Source organism: Elgaria multicarinata, chromosome 5 (genome assembly GCF_023053635.1).
Source record: "Elgaria multicarinata webbii isolate HBS135686 ecotype San Diego chromosome 5, rElgMul1.1.pri, whole genome shotgun sequence".
NCBI classification, from domain to species: Eukaryota; Metazoa; Chordata; class Lepidosauria; order Squamata; family Anguidae; genus Elgaria; species Elgaria multicarinata.
This window is the reverse complement of record NC_086175.1, coordinates 65690691-65704865: the sequence shown is the minus strand read 5'-3', so window position 1 is coordinate 65704865 and position 14175 is coordinate 65690691. Positions and strand designations below refer to the sequence as shown.

At 40.4% G+C, this 14175-nt stretch overlaps 1 protein-coding gene across 1 annotated transcript in view; it reads right to left on the bottom strand.

Annotated features, from left to right (window-relative positions):
• The window catches only part of SYTL5 (synaptotagmin like 5), a 49816-nt gene that overhangs the window by 25509 nt on the left and 10132 nt on the right, over positions 1–14175 (bottom strand). Inside the window, exons 3-6 of the mRNA XM_063126503.1 lie at positions 12417–12629; positions 7460–7575; positions 5747–5885; positions 3431–3538 (exon numbers count right to left, since the gene is read on the bottom strand). Of these exons, the coding sequence (XP_062982573.1) occupies positions 3431–3538; positions 5747–5885; positions 7460–7575; positions 12417–12629 (576 nt within the window). The remainder of the gene's footprint in view (positions 1–3430; positions 3539–5746; positions 5886–7459; positions 7576–12416; positions 12630–14175) is intronic.

The following is a 14175-nucleotide window of genomic DNA, read 5'->3' as shown; positions in this document are numbered from 1 at the left end:
TTAATACATGTTAAAATACTGAGAAAATAAAAAGGTCTTCAGCTGGCGATGGAAGGAATACAGTGTAGGCCCCAGCCGAACCTCTTTGGGGAGCTCATTCCATAGCCAGGGTGCCACAGCAGACAAAGCCCTCCTCCTAGTAGCCACCTGCCTCGCTTCCTTTGGCAGGGGCTCACAGAGAAGGACCCCTGTGGATGATCTTAAGGTCTGGGCAGGCACATATGAGAGGAGGTGTTCCTTCAAATAACCTGGCCCCAAACTGTTTAGGGCTTTGAATGTTAGTACCAGCACTTTGAATCGGGCCCGGACCTGGACTGGCAGCCAATGAAGTTGTAAAAGGACTGGTGTGATGTGGTCTCGCTGGCCACTCCCTGTTAGTAGGCAGGCTGCCCTACATTTTACATGGGCAGATTTAGGGAGATGTTCTATTTATGCACCAATCCCGCCCCCAACCCACTGACCCTCCTCTACTTCAGTAACATACAGATATGCAACACTACATGGTACATAATGGACTGGATCAAAAAGTATTTCAGTGGAAAGACTTCTCTGCCCACATAAGGTTCTGATTCCTCCACCAGCTGCAGCACCTAAAATACATCCCTCACTTTTTCTGGAAAGTTCCTGACCCTCAGGATTTGGGGTGTGTAAACAACTGCAAACAGAAGAGAGACAGAGGAAAACCCCATTCTCTGATTGGAACTTTGCTTGTAGTTCTTCAGCTCCAAGCCTCTATGATTATAATTAAAGCATAGGATTGAAGGAGCAGTGGGCAGAAAGTAGATTGGGATCTTCTAAAAAGATCTCTGGGTGATTTGCAGTAGGTTCGTAAAGTTTTGATTCTCAATACTTTAGCAATATCAGTAACATAAATACTTCCCTGGTGCAGCCCTCCTCTTATGTGTATGGAAACCAAGTGGACTAGCAGTTGGCTCTTACTCTAACGCTGATGATGGGACAGTGGCCTCCACCACACCTGGGGACAGCAGGCTAGTTCAGGAAGTGCAGAGCAGGCTGCATGGCAGACACTGCTCTGTCCTTCAACAGATCAGAATGGCTGGGTTGGGTTTAGGCAGGGGTGGGGAAGGGGGACACTGCTGCTTCCCATACACACACCTCCAGGATCTGCCACTTGAGGCAGCCATCACATGCTGTCTAATGGTAGGGCTGGCCCTGTAAAACAAAGAACTCTTGGAGGGAAAACAGGAGGGCCTTTTTGTATTAAACAACTTTGAGCACAGTTCTGGTACTGAAAACAAATGCCCGGGCTGCCTTAATACTATGTTTGCCCCTGTAGTAAAAATGCAAAGTAGATAATGCAAGCCTGAAGTCTCCACACCCCTGATTTAGAGGATTAGATTTTTCCCCTTTTGTCTGTAAAAATTTAATAAGTGTACCTAGAAAAAAACCTAAACTACTATATATAATGCATCCACCATACATATTATATAATTCAGGATCAAACAAGATATCACAGATTCAAAGACTGAGAAGTTGTCTCACTGAAAGACCAGCGTTCCTTTTGCACTTGCTCTAAAATCCAGTGGGACATTAATTTTTATATGTCCCGTACTTAACCGTACTTAACAAGACGTATTCCCTAATATTGTGTTATCCTTAAGTTGGGCTTCTAGTAGCACATACTTGCATCCTAAAGAAATTACTTTTTAAAAAACCCTAGAATAACGGCATATTATTTTCTTCCTCCTCTTTTGGAATTCTTGTATCCAGGTTTTTGTAACAAACTCAAAAAGGAGATTTTAGATTAATGATGTTTCAGAAAGTGCACATTTCAAGAGGAAATACTGCATGGAGCACCATTGCAAGGCAGCAAAACTAACCAATTCCAATTCTTAAGTTTTCTAAAGATTAAAAAAGGAATAACACAAAGAAAAACCACCAATTTCTCTGTTCCAGCAGCAGAGAGAGAGAGAGAGAGAGAGAGAGAGAGAGAGAGAGAGAGATGCAAGCATAATTATGTACAGAAAGAGATCTTAGGACGTTTAGACTGGTTGTTCTGATGTTCTTAAGATCTTCTGGAGAGGCCCTTCTCTCAAGACTGCTGCCTTCAGAGGCATGTTTGGTGGCAACACTAGAAGGCCTTTTTGGTTGTGGCTCCAAGGCGTGGAAATCCCTCCCAAGGGAGTCTAGGTTCACTCCCTTTCCTCTATCCTTCCACTGGCAGGCAAAGACCACTTTATTTAAGAAGGCCTGTAAGTGGGGCTGTTGAGTTGGGTGCTGTTTTTGTTTTTATTCTGCAATTATGCCTTTATTGCATTTCAATGTATTATTTTATTGCTTCAATCAATTTTAATTGTGCTTGTAAATGACCTTGAGTGCAGTTTTTCTTTTCTTTTTTTGGTAGAAAGATGGGGGACAAATCGAATAAATAAATAAATAAATAAAGCCTCAGAATTGTTAAAAAAAATAACATGAATGTACTTTTATAATTATCTTCCACTGAATTTCTATCATGAAACCATTGTTTGTTTAAATTGACCAGGAAATTATCAGGATTAAGCATTATATGCAGTATCTGATTGAAATGAAATGCATTCTAGAACAAGAATTTCAAACACTCTCAAATGTCAGGACTATCTGTGGTATTGTCTGAAGGCTAGCTATAAAGTGTAGTGTGCTGCTACAGTCTCATAATTGAGGGCTGTTCCACACATAAGAGGATACTGTAAATTTTACACCGCTATATGGATGATGCACACACTTATGTACAAGCACCTGAAAAATCCCAGCCCATTTGGGATTCCCACACACACATCTATACTTCACATGCGTACACCAGTAAAAACATGAGAAACACTACACTGGATCAGACCAGAAACCTATAATCCAGCATTCTGGTCACACAGTGGCCAACTAGATAGCTATGGGAAGTCCACAAGCAGGACATAATAGCACCTCCTGCTCATGTTCCCTGCAACTGGTTGTGAGAGACATATTGCGTCCAATATTAAAAGTAATATGTAGCCACTATGACTTGTAGCTTTTGACAGTATTATCCTCCATTAATTTGTCTAATCCCCCTTTAATTCTGTCCAAATTGATGGACAATACACATCTTGAATGAGCGAATCCCATAGTTCTGTGTGAGGAAGTACTTCCTTTTATCTGACTTGAATCTCCCATCACTCAGCTTTCTGTAGCAATGCCAGTGCCCGTACACAAATTCCATATGCTACGTAAAATATGAAGGTACTATGACCCACTGCAGCTAACTTCTAGGTTTCACGAGCCTGTGCATTTCTCTCTTTTTTGAACAAACTTATAACAAGAAAAATGTGTGCTTCTAAGAAATAGAGATTGGGTAAGTTTATGATAGAGCAACAAAAAGGCCTTACAATATTTGCATCATTTTCTGAAAGCGGTGGAGAAATTAGGATTACCTGCACAAAGGTGGTTCCATTTCTCTTACCTATCAGCACTGTGAATGCTCTGGACATCAGCATCTGAGCTGATGCTTCTTCCATCTTCTGTTTTCAGATTTGCAATGTCTCCTTTCGTGACTCCCTTGAAGACCTTCCTGTTGAACAGAGATTCAAAGATTATCAGGGAGAGAAAGCAAAATATTGAATCACATATGTATTTCACGTCTACAAATTTTAAAGATAAATTTAAAAAATGTGTTTTGATACTCTTTAAGGGGTTAATGAATACTAATTTGCACACTATGGGTAAAATTCAGTGTAAGTCTTACTTAGACCAGACCCATTAAAATGAATGAGATTTAAGTAAGTCATGGTTAACTAAAATGAATGGGACTTAAATTAGTCCCATTCTTTTCAACAGGTCTATTGTAAGTAGGGCTCATGTTGGGTTTTAACCTGTCCTCATATTTTATAAGTAATATACTTTAATCAAAATAAAAATGAAGGGTTTAGATATGGCAATAAAGATGTGTTTGATGCATTTTAGATGTTTTATTCATTTAAACTTTCATGTAAAACTCTTGGTTTTATCTTCTGTAGATGACCCGTGGAGGAACTGTTCATTCCAAAACCTATTGGGTTTATTGTTGTTTTTTCTTCATTGTCACCTCTGAGGATATGTTCTCTTTTTGCATTAAGCCTTTAAGAAGAGATTATATGGGCTCCCATTCATGCCATGTTAAATATTTTATGGGGCCTTTTCATTTTCTTGAAATAACACTCTTCATGGTGCAAAATTTGCATCATTTGTCTTCAATTTCTCTACTTTTTTTGGTGTCATATACTTTACTAAGCAATATTAGGAAGGAAGAGAGAGCTTAACACAGAGCTGTCATTAGGACACTTTTGGATCTGCAATATTTTAAGAATGTAAGAACCACCCTGCTGAATCACACGAAAGGTTGTTCTAGTCTTAGCATCCTGTTTCTCTCAGTGACCAACCAGATGCCTTTATGAAGCCCACAAGAAGTACATGAAAGCAAGAGCCCTGTCCTGTTGCTGCCTCTGATACAGGAGGTAATACATAGCCATCATGGCCATTGATAAATCTACTCCTCCACCAATTTGTCAAATGCCCCTTTAAAGCCACCTAAGCCAGAGGCAGTCACTAGATCCTGTGACAGTAAATCCCACAAATTAACTACACACTGTCCGGGTTCAGATGATCAGCAGGGGAAACAATGCATCAGTTGCTTCTCCAGCCCATGTGCACTGGTCACATGAACAGGATTATCCTAATTACTTGCACTGTGCTGTGGGATGCTTGTCAACCAAACCCGCTGCGCAGTAGGAGGGTAGTACATTTTCAAGCTATGCCTTGCAGTATGGATTGTAGGATGGGTGAAAATGCACTGAGCATCTGGTTCAGCCAACACAGCAACCTGCAACGCGGGCAGGTAATTAGGGTAACACCCGTCACGCAACCAGCAGAGGAAACAAATGATATTGCATTGTTTCCCCCACCGATTGTCTGAATGAGTTCACTGAGCGTCAACACACAAGGGGAAATCGCGTTTGCTTACTGTTGCTTCTCCGCCTGTGCATTTTGAAAGAGTAAACAATTTGCATGTGGCCTATTCAGTGGGCTATCTGGATCCCGCTGCTTCTCCTGCACACAGCAAGAGATAGCAGCAACGTCTGTCTTTAAAAATAAGTCAGACTTACTGGGGTGTTTTTTTGTGGCGCGAAGAAGGCTAGAAGGGGCAGGAGGCATGTGGGAGGCAGATGACATTGTGAGAGGGACCTGCGAAAATCCCTGAGAGCCCAGTAACGAGCATGCAATAAAACGCTTGTCTGATGGAGCTCTCTGTAAATAAATACTTCTGTTTGTTTCTCCTAAATCTCCAGCCAGTTTCACTGAATGACCCCCCAAGTTCTACTATTATGAGGTAGGGATGCTCTTTACTGCAAATTATGCATAGCAAAGAAGCACCCAGTTTCACTTATCATGTGGTACAAAACCAGAGAAACATTTTGTTCATAAGCGGAGAAATTTATACAGCGACTCTGCAGGGAACGAACAGAAGCAAGTCCCCAAATGCCGTTTTGAGTTTCTTTTCAAAGTAGAATGTTATTAGGAACCACACTTCATTTAAAATGTAAATGAAGCTGATTGTAACTTCTTACTAGAAGATAAAGGTCTAATACCATTTGTTACTTTTAAGTATTACAGCTATGTTTGTAGCTATTTGTTCAGGTATAATGAAAGCAATTTGCTTCTTATCTTGGATGTTTGGGTTGAAATGGTGGAATACTCTGGAGCCACTAACAAACCTATTGCATATTATAAAAGAATGCCTTACCCTATTTTTCTCGGTCCACTGAATATTAATTTTGTCCCGCTTGAAAAGGAAGCTAGTGTATCTTGCTTTGATGTCTCCTCTGAGCTCTCTGGAGACTGATCTTTGGGTTTTCCTCCTTCTATATGTTCAGAAGAGGAGACTTAAAAAGAAAAACACTTTTATTATTTTAAAAGTTAAAAACAGGTTTCCTAAGTAGCCAATAGCTGAAGCTCCGTGTGAACCGCCTAGGGAGCTTCGGCTATTGGGCGGTATAAAAATGGAATAAAATAAATAAATAAATAATAGTTCAAAGCAGATTCTTTGCATGAAAAGTTAATGCTCTACTATCAAGCCATGTACCCCCCCCACCATATATCTTAAAATTCGATTGGGTAGGCCTGCCGGAGGAGATTAGTCTTTATAGACTTCTTGAATTTGAAAAGACTATTAAGTTGACGAATCTCTCCCGGCAGGCCATTCCACAGTCTGGGAGTGGCAGTTGTCAGCCTAGTTTTGGCTGACTGTAGTAAATTCTTCCCAGAGGACCTAAGTGTGCAGGGCAGATTGTATGGGAGAAGACGGTCCCGCAGGTAACCTGGACCCAAACCACGTAGGGCTTTAAAGGTAATAACCAACACTCTGTACTTTGCCCGAAAACTAATTGGCAGCCAGTGAAATGATTTTAGAGTTGGTATAACACAGACATTAGGTACAGGAGAATGCCAAAACAAATAATTTTTAATTAAAGTCATGTCTTCCATTATATAGAAGCACAGTCTATATTTTGTATTTTAATTGGTAAATAATTGCATTAGCTATCAAATGAATACAATCATATATGTGTGTGTGTTAAAATCCCACCAGGAGAATCCAATATAGACCAGTTCTATATTCCCAAAGTTTTATACATTCCAAGAAAGCATTGTACTGACTATAACCCTGTATATAGAAACCTGGAATAATAATAATAATTTTCTGCAGAACAGATCTCTGGAAATAAAACTACTTTTTGAAACTACTTAGATTAGTGCATATTAAATATTCTATCACTATGCATTATGATAAATCTATCTTGCATTATTCATAACATACATGTAGGATTGGCTGCTACAAGAGGCCTATGCATCACGATAGTCCTCTTGACAGCGTTATATCATGCACACATTATATAGAAAGCACCAATTAACATAGTTTTAATATTTATGAACCTTTAAGAACTTTCTTAATGTGAATACTGTATGAATACTGTATGAACTGGGTCAATATTCTCCATTATAAAGGGAATTCCTCTTCACGCCAATGGAGCACCTGCTAATAGATAAGAATAGGAAAACTTCTAAAACCTCTAAAAGTGTGGAGTTTCATATGCCCTTTTAAACATCTCGCTTGTGGCCTGTGGCTTCAATTCTGTGCCCAGTTACACACACATCACTGATTTCAAATAGAGCTTTAAGTAAACATAATGGGTACAAGTACAAATGTTTTTAAAATGAGTGGTCTGGGAGCATTTGGTTCTACAGAACTTCTAAACCTCAGCAGGTATGGACCTGACTAGTCCCCTTTGTCACTGAATGCTCACTGTAAGAAGAGGGTAAAAGTATAATAAATATAAAAACGAAGGCATCAGCCCATGCTAACACATTATACAGCAATAAGACTGCAAACAACAGGGAAAGAGGAATGCTTTAACCATACACAGGAAGAGTGAACACCTTTTCCTCTTCTTATTTTTACCTGGGGCTTTGCGTAGGATAGACCTTCTAACAATATCAGTTCCAAGAAGCTTGGATTGTTGGAAGCGCTTTGCTCTCTCCTCAAAGAACCATTCACCTGTTACGATCCTAAGATGCCTGCATGAAAGAGATAAAATTGAATGATTTTGCTTAAGATTATACTCAAGAACAAGTAGTATGTCATAGTATTTGGTTAGTTTTATAGTTATAATCCAGCTATCTGTTCAGCCAGCCAAGTAAGGGCTAGTTTGCATTTTACAGATGCAAGGATGATCCTTGGAGTCCTCAGACCTGGCAGAATCCATTAAATGAACCATCCACACGTTTGACATACATAATACCTGGGTAATGCGGGCGGACTGACAGCTCCTAGTTTTGGGGACTCTTGGTCAATATGCCCTTAGTGACACCCCTCCCCACCTCAAGTGGCTCCATCTCCTTCTCACCACTAAGCCCAATCCACACAACCATCCAGAAGGAGAGTGTAAAGTGAGCAGAGGATGGATAAAAGGGGGGACATAAATTGGGCCAGTTCAGAAGACACCTTAAACCATGGCTTTAACCATGGTGAATAAGGCTTTTTGCTTTATTCACCATGGTTAAAGCTGTGGTTTAAGATGCCTTCTAAATGGGGCCATAGTGTTGTCTGCTATATACACTCCTTATCACTCTAGTCACTGGTCAGAGAAAGCACTTGAAGAGGCTTCACCGGGCACAAGCTGCAGTAGCGTAAGGAAGCTCTGGGAACCAGCAGGTGCCCAATGACATCAACCCCCAATGCCAGTTTTTCCCAAGAACATTCTTGCTCAGTTCCAAGTTGGAATGATATTAACTACATGGATAATAATAATTGAAATGAAAGGATACACACTACGAGCTTAAAGGAAGTCAGAAGTTTAAAAGTCTGACCACTGCACGAAAGCAACGAAGAAATTGGGTATGCTGGTATAGGAGACATTTTCAGTTTTAATTCCCAGTTCTGCACAAGCAAATGTCGGGCAAACTGGTTTTATTATGTAATGTCTTTCTCCTTCTTCATGATACTTTGGCAAATGTTATCAGGATGGGATTGCTACAGCCAGTGCCCTCTTTTGAACTACATAAGGCACAGAAACGCAACCTTTTGGCAGGCAGTCCTTTCATAATCCCTACACAGCTTTCCAAAGCTTATCTTCAACTAAAAACCTGCTTTTCCACTCTTTCCTTGGTTTTATGGCTATCTTGCAGAACAAATCCTTGACTTATTTAGACAATATTTTCCCCTTAACTTATTTGATTATAAAAGCCTCCACTGCACAGACTAATATTTGTCATATGAGAGTGGGAGGCATGGCAGCACTGGTGGTGCCCTTCCAGGAGGAGGACTTCTGCTTTGGCACTTGTGCTATGGGACCCACTGAATTCTTTCCTATTCCCCATACTTTTTAACACCTATATCAGGTATGGAGAACATATGGCGCTCCAGATGTTGCTGGACTGGCATGCCTATCATTCCTAGCCAGCACATCCAATGGTAGTCCCATCACCATTTACTATGCTGGTTAAGGCAGATGGGCGCTGTAGGCCAAAACATGGAGTGCCACATGCTGCCCAACCCTACATTAGAGATACGAAGGTAATCTACAAGGGAGAACACTTTCTCAGCGGTGGTGTCCCAGTTATGGAATGAAAAGATACAAATGCCTAGCCGCTGATCAGTCATTTGTACTATTTACTTGCTTTTGCTTAGATCCAAACTAGATGGTGGCAGATTTGTGTTTTTAAGGCTATATCTGCCCCAATCATATACAAAGCTGGGGGTCAGATTTAAAGAACAAAATGGGCATGCAGGTGAGGGATGTCTGTAGGTTACCTTTGTGCAGCCTTCCCTGGCACCAGATGATTGAGAGAATATCACCAGGTTGGAGGGGGGGGGCAAACTACAAGGAGGTAAGCTGCAAACCAGGGAAGGATTTTGCATGCACTTCCCATCTGTGCAGTTTGCTCTTTAATTGGACCCTCTTAGTCTCTACATGATTGAAACAGATCTGTGCGTAAGACAGATAGCTCTGCCACTATCATGTCCTGTTAGGGTGCCAAAGAAGAGCGTTTGTCACAACTCTGTGCTGAGGATCTTAGCAGTTTCCCAGTGAGAAGATCAGTCTTTATTTATTTATTGCATTTTTATACCGCCCAATTGCCAAAGTGCTCTGGGTGGTTTATAAAATTAAGTCATGGCAGACAACTATTCTTGCAAGATGGTTTGCCCACCACTATGAGTCCTGCAATGCATCATTGCAAGGGAGTATTGGAGGGGCTCTAGATGACACATCAGTTCATGTGGTGCAGAAGGGAAGATCCGATTTGGTCTCCACAGAAGTGGAAAGGCTTAGAAGCCTTTCAGCAACGTGGAAAGGGCTCTGTAAAGGTAGAAACTGCATTTGAAAATCAGTATTATACTGAATACCAGGCTAAGAATAGATGTTTTAGCACCAATGACTTTATAACTCTGATATAAGCCTTATTTAAATGATAGTGATATCCTAAACAATGCATCTGCATTCTGCCCTTTCCCAGCGAAGAAGAAACCCTTTGCTAGAAGCAGGAAAGTTTTATATAAAAGAGAGTTCTTATTTCAACATTTTTTAAAATATAAACAATGTATTTGTTCTTTGATAATAAAAAAAACACTTCATATTTTCCCTTTCATTTTTCTCTTTGTGTTCTGTTGAAATAGGATAGGAAAAGTTTATTGTTTTATATGTAATTCCCAACCTATACTCCACTATACAAAGTGGAGCGTTCAATAATATAACTTTACTTCTCCGTGATTTGAAATTCAAAGAGCTTTTTTATTCTTGAGATCTGCCTAATGAGCAACTCAAATGACTAATCAGGATAAACTGGGAGATCTAAGTGAAAGGTTCTGCATTTCCCTTGATTTCTTCATGGTATTTGGAACTTCAAGAACTAATTTTACAGATCATCAAATGTGCTATACTACTACTGAGGACCACAACATAATGGCTCATAGCAGGTAGCCTTGGCCACCATGCCTACAAAGATTCTAGAGTCCTCAAGATGATATTTATCAGCAACTCTTCCTCAATCTTTTACTGTTATGCTACAGTAACACAAGATACACAAAGGTTTTCCAAATGCCAACCGATACGGCAATGTTAAACAGCAACATTTCCAAATACTCTCTCCATACATCACTAAGTAGCAGAGCAGGCAGCAAAGATCCTTTTGCTAGCATTAGCTAAAGACTGCTTATAATGGGGAAATGAGTCATGAACTAAAGCTGCTGTGAAATATATGACAACCATCCTGAGCTGCAAGTTTGCAGGGACAGAAACCCTGCTTGGAATCAAGAGTGTTCGCTTGGAAGGTTTTGTTACATCTGCTTACAGAGATCTGTGTGTGGAGCTGAGATGATCTACAGAATCCTGACTATGCTAGTGGTCTCGTTTTACTTAGAATTCTTCCACTGGGACTCATTGAAATCTAGTAGAGGGCGGCGAGGGAATGAAGGTCCAGGCATGCTTTAGCAAAAGCAGTGGCAGTCACCCATACACGCATCATCATCCAAGGCTCTTCTCCAGGTGATACAGCCTTCAGAGATTAAGTGGACTGCAACCAGGAGCAGGGGTTTTCTCAATTCCAATGCCCTGCATTAAGAATGCCCTTACTAAGGAGGCTTGTCCAGTTTCATATATGTTCTTTTTATTTTACCAGTTTTTTTAAAAAAAAAATGAGCTGAGTTTTAAGCCCTTCTGTTGTAATTTTTTTTCCTTTTAGTGCCTGCTGTTTTTATATCATTGTTTTAATGGTGTGTAAATTCTTATGTTTTATGAAGGCCTGGCTCAAGACAAAGCACAAAACTGCAAGATCTGGCTGAAATTAAGCTTTGAAACTGACTTTCACAGCTGAGCTGTAAAAGCTTGATATCATGTTTCCTTTTGAATGGAGTATTGACCTTGGATTGATCCAGGGGCTGGATTCCCCACCAGACCAATTCGGTGAGCGAAATGTCAGGGGTTGGGACATCATCCCCTCCATGATGTCCTGCTATCTGCCATTTTGTTTTTCTCCATGCAGAGAGAGGCACAGAGAGGCCTCTCTCTGCATGGAGAAAAACAAAATGGCAGACAGCTGAGCTCTGATTAGGCATAGTGCAGATCAGATATAACAGGATGGATTCCTCTCCAAAGGGCGGTGATGCTTTGACCTATGGGGCAGATGGGGAACCTCTAGGATGGATTAGGCCCAAAGGCTGGGAGGATCCCCATCCCTGCCTTAGAAGGATAGCAAGATAAAACTGATCTATATAACAGCAAGCTATGCTATATTTTATATCCTGCATACATGCTATATGTCAATATCCATGCCATAGTATATTTTAGTGCAGGGGTAGGCAACTTGATGCCCTCCAGAAGTTTGGGACTACCACTCCCATAAGCCCTGACCATTGGCTGGACTAGCTGGGGCTGATGGGAGTTGTAACCAAAGTGACTGGAAAGCCCCAAGTTGCCTAACCCTACTTTAGAGAAACAACAACAATGATCTGGTTTGCACAATCAAAATAAACCATAGTGGTTTCTTTAAATGGGCTGTTGAACAACAGGACAAGCTGTGCCTGGTTGCTGATTATGGAAATCGTGCCTGGCATGCGTCACAATTTAAATAAGCCATGGTGGTTTATTTTGATTGTGCAAACCTGGTCAATGACTGAGAAGATGGAAGTGGTAATAGAGGGGAGGAGAATGTCGCTATTCAGCAGGAATACTAATCCTACTATTAATACTAATTCAAAATGCTAAATGCCCCATTTTAATGGTCTCCAAGACTGAGCCTGCTTAAATTAAGCCCAAGTATGCCCTCATTACCCTAGTCCCTTCCATTTCCTATAGATTGATATTGTCTATCAATAGCATCACAACTGCTGTCAAAGTGTATCCAAGAACCAAAAAACTTACGCAATCTTATCACACACTGTGCACTTCCAATTGCCATCAATTCCTGCAATACGACATTGGTTGCAAACTCTGAGTCCGCATGTTTGGCAGAGATCCCCTCTATCAAAGATTAAGCCCAGATTTTTTTGACAGCGAATGCAGACCCTGCTGTTGTCCTCTTGGTACTGCCGTCCACCTTTCCGTTTCACTTCCAGGAACTCATTCTTCAATTTCCTAGAAAAAAACAAAGAAGAGAAATTTTACAAAAATGGCTTGAAGCAGGTTTATTAGCCATTTGATAAAAACTTGCAATGGTTCTTACATGCAAGATTATCACCTCATGAGAGCATTATCAAAAACTGGCCTATAAGTTTGAATGGGCCATCACAAGTCAAACCTCCATTCATAACTTTTATATCATCACAAGCAGAATGCTTTTCAATTAAGTCAGTTCACACATTTGATTGTAAAGCATATAGTGTTGAGTATTAAACAAAAAGACCCATTTTGAAACCTTAATCTAAGTTGCAATCTACGTATTAAAGTACAAGTTGCAACCCAGAAAGCCATTTTATGTGTAGCTTATGTGTCTTAGGGCCATACTAGATGATATGTGAAACGCATTTTGGCATTTCACATGTCTGTTTTCTCCCCTTAAAATTGCAGGCATGGTAGGTGGATAGGGAAAGAGCAGGGTCAGGTGCACAAGGAGATGTGGGTTTAACCCTTCTCTCCATGCTGTGGTCTCACTTCCCTCCTATAGAGAATAAAAGCTTCACAAGGTCAATTTCCATGGTACCACAGGATAGAGGAAGGGAAGAGAAAACACCCTCCCATGTGCCATGGTCCCAACCCTGCTTCCTGTTAGTGACTGCAAGTTTAAAAATACTGGGTCCTAAGGCAGCACTAGCCAGGGGTGTACCCCATTCCTATTGGGTTGATTTGTGAAGGTGTTGAATTACTCATGCTGCCAAGAAACCAACTACTCACAACTTTTAACTGCTTAGCTTTTATCTAGGCCGGATCTACACTATTGCTTTAAAGCGCTTTATAACAGTTTTATAGCGCTTTAAAGCAGTTAAAGTGCTTTATAACTGTTATAAAGTGCTTTAAAGCAGTAGTGTAGATCCGGCCCTAAATAGCCAGAAGTTGTGCACTCACTACAGGATTAGAAAACTGCATGCAATCAGGGGTGAAATGGAAGAAACACTTGACTGTTTCAGTGGCACTTTAAGAACATTCCAAACAACAATCATGTAAGGAAAAGAGTGCATTACTGGTCCCAGATGTACAGGTACTCTTGACATGCCCTTTACCATAGTTCAAACAGCACTACTAAATGCAATGGAACTGCTTGCTTGCTTGCTTATGAAACTACACTTACACTGGAACTACCCTCATGTAGAGGTTACAGTCTTTAAGAACTGTTCATAAGTGCAAAGAGAGGAATTTTTTAATAACCTAGACGAAAAGGAGTAAAAGGAGGACAAAGGCTAAAGATAATTATGTGGATAATGTCTCTGCCATTGGGAAAAAAAGAGGCACAGTTATGAACTATTAAATTAAGTCAGGGTATGAAATGATAGTTCTAGGTGATGAAACACCAGTGTTTATAATTGAGCATGCTGGCATTTTAATTCAATCCTTTAGACATGTTTCTGAAATTAAATGCATTTCATCATATTAAGCCCTTCAGTATTAAAACAATGGATTATTAACAAAGTCCCACTTAAAATACTCTTTTTTGTATACTTAAGAAAATTAAAAGCACAGCCTGTCC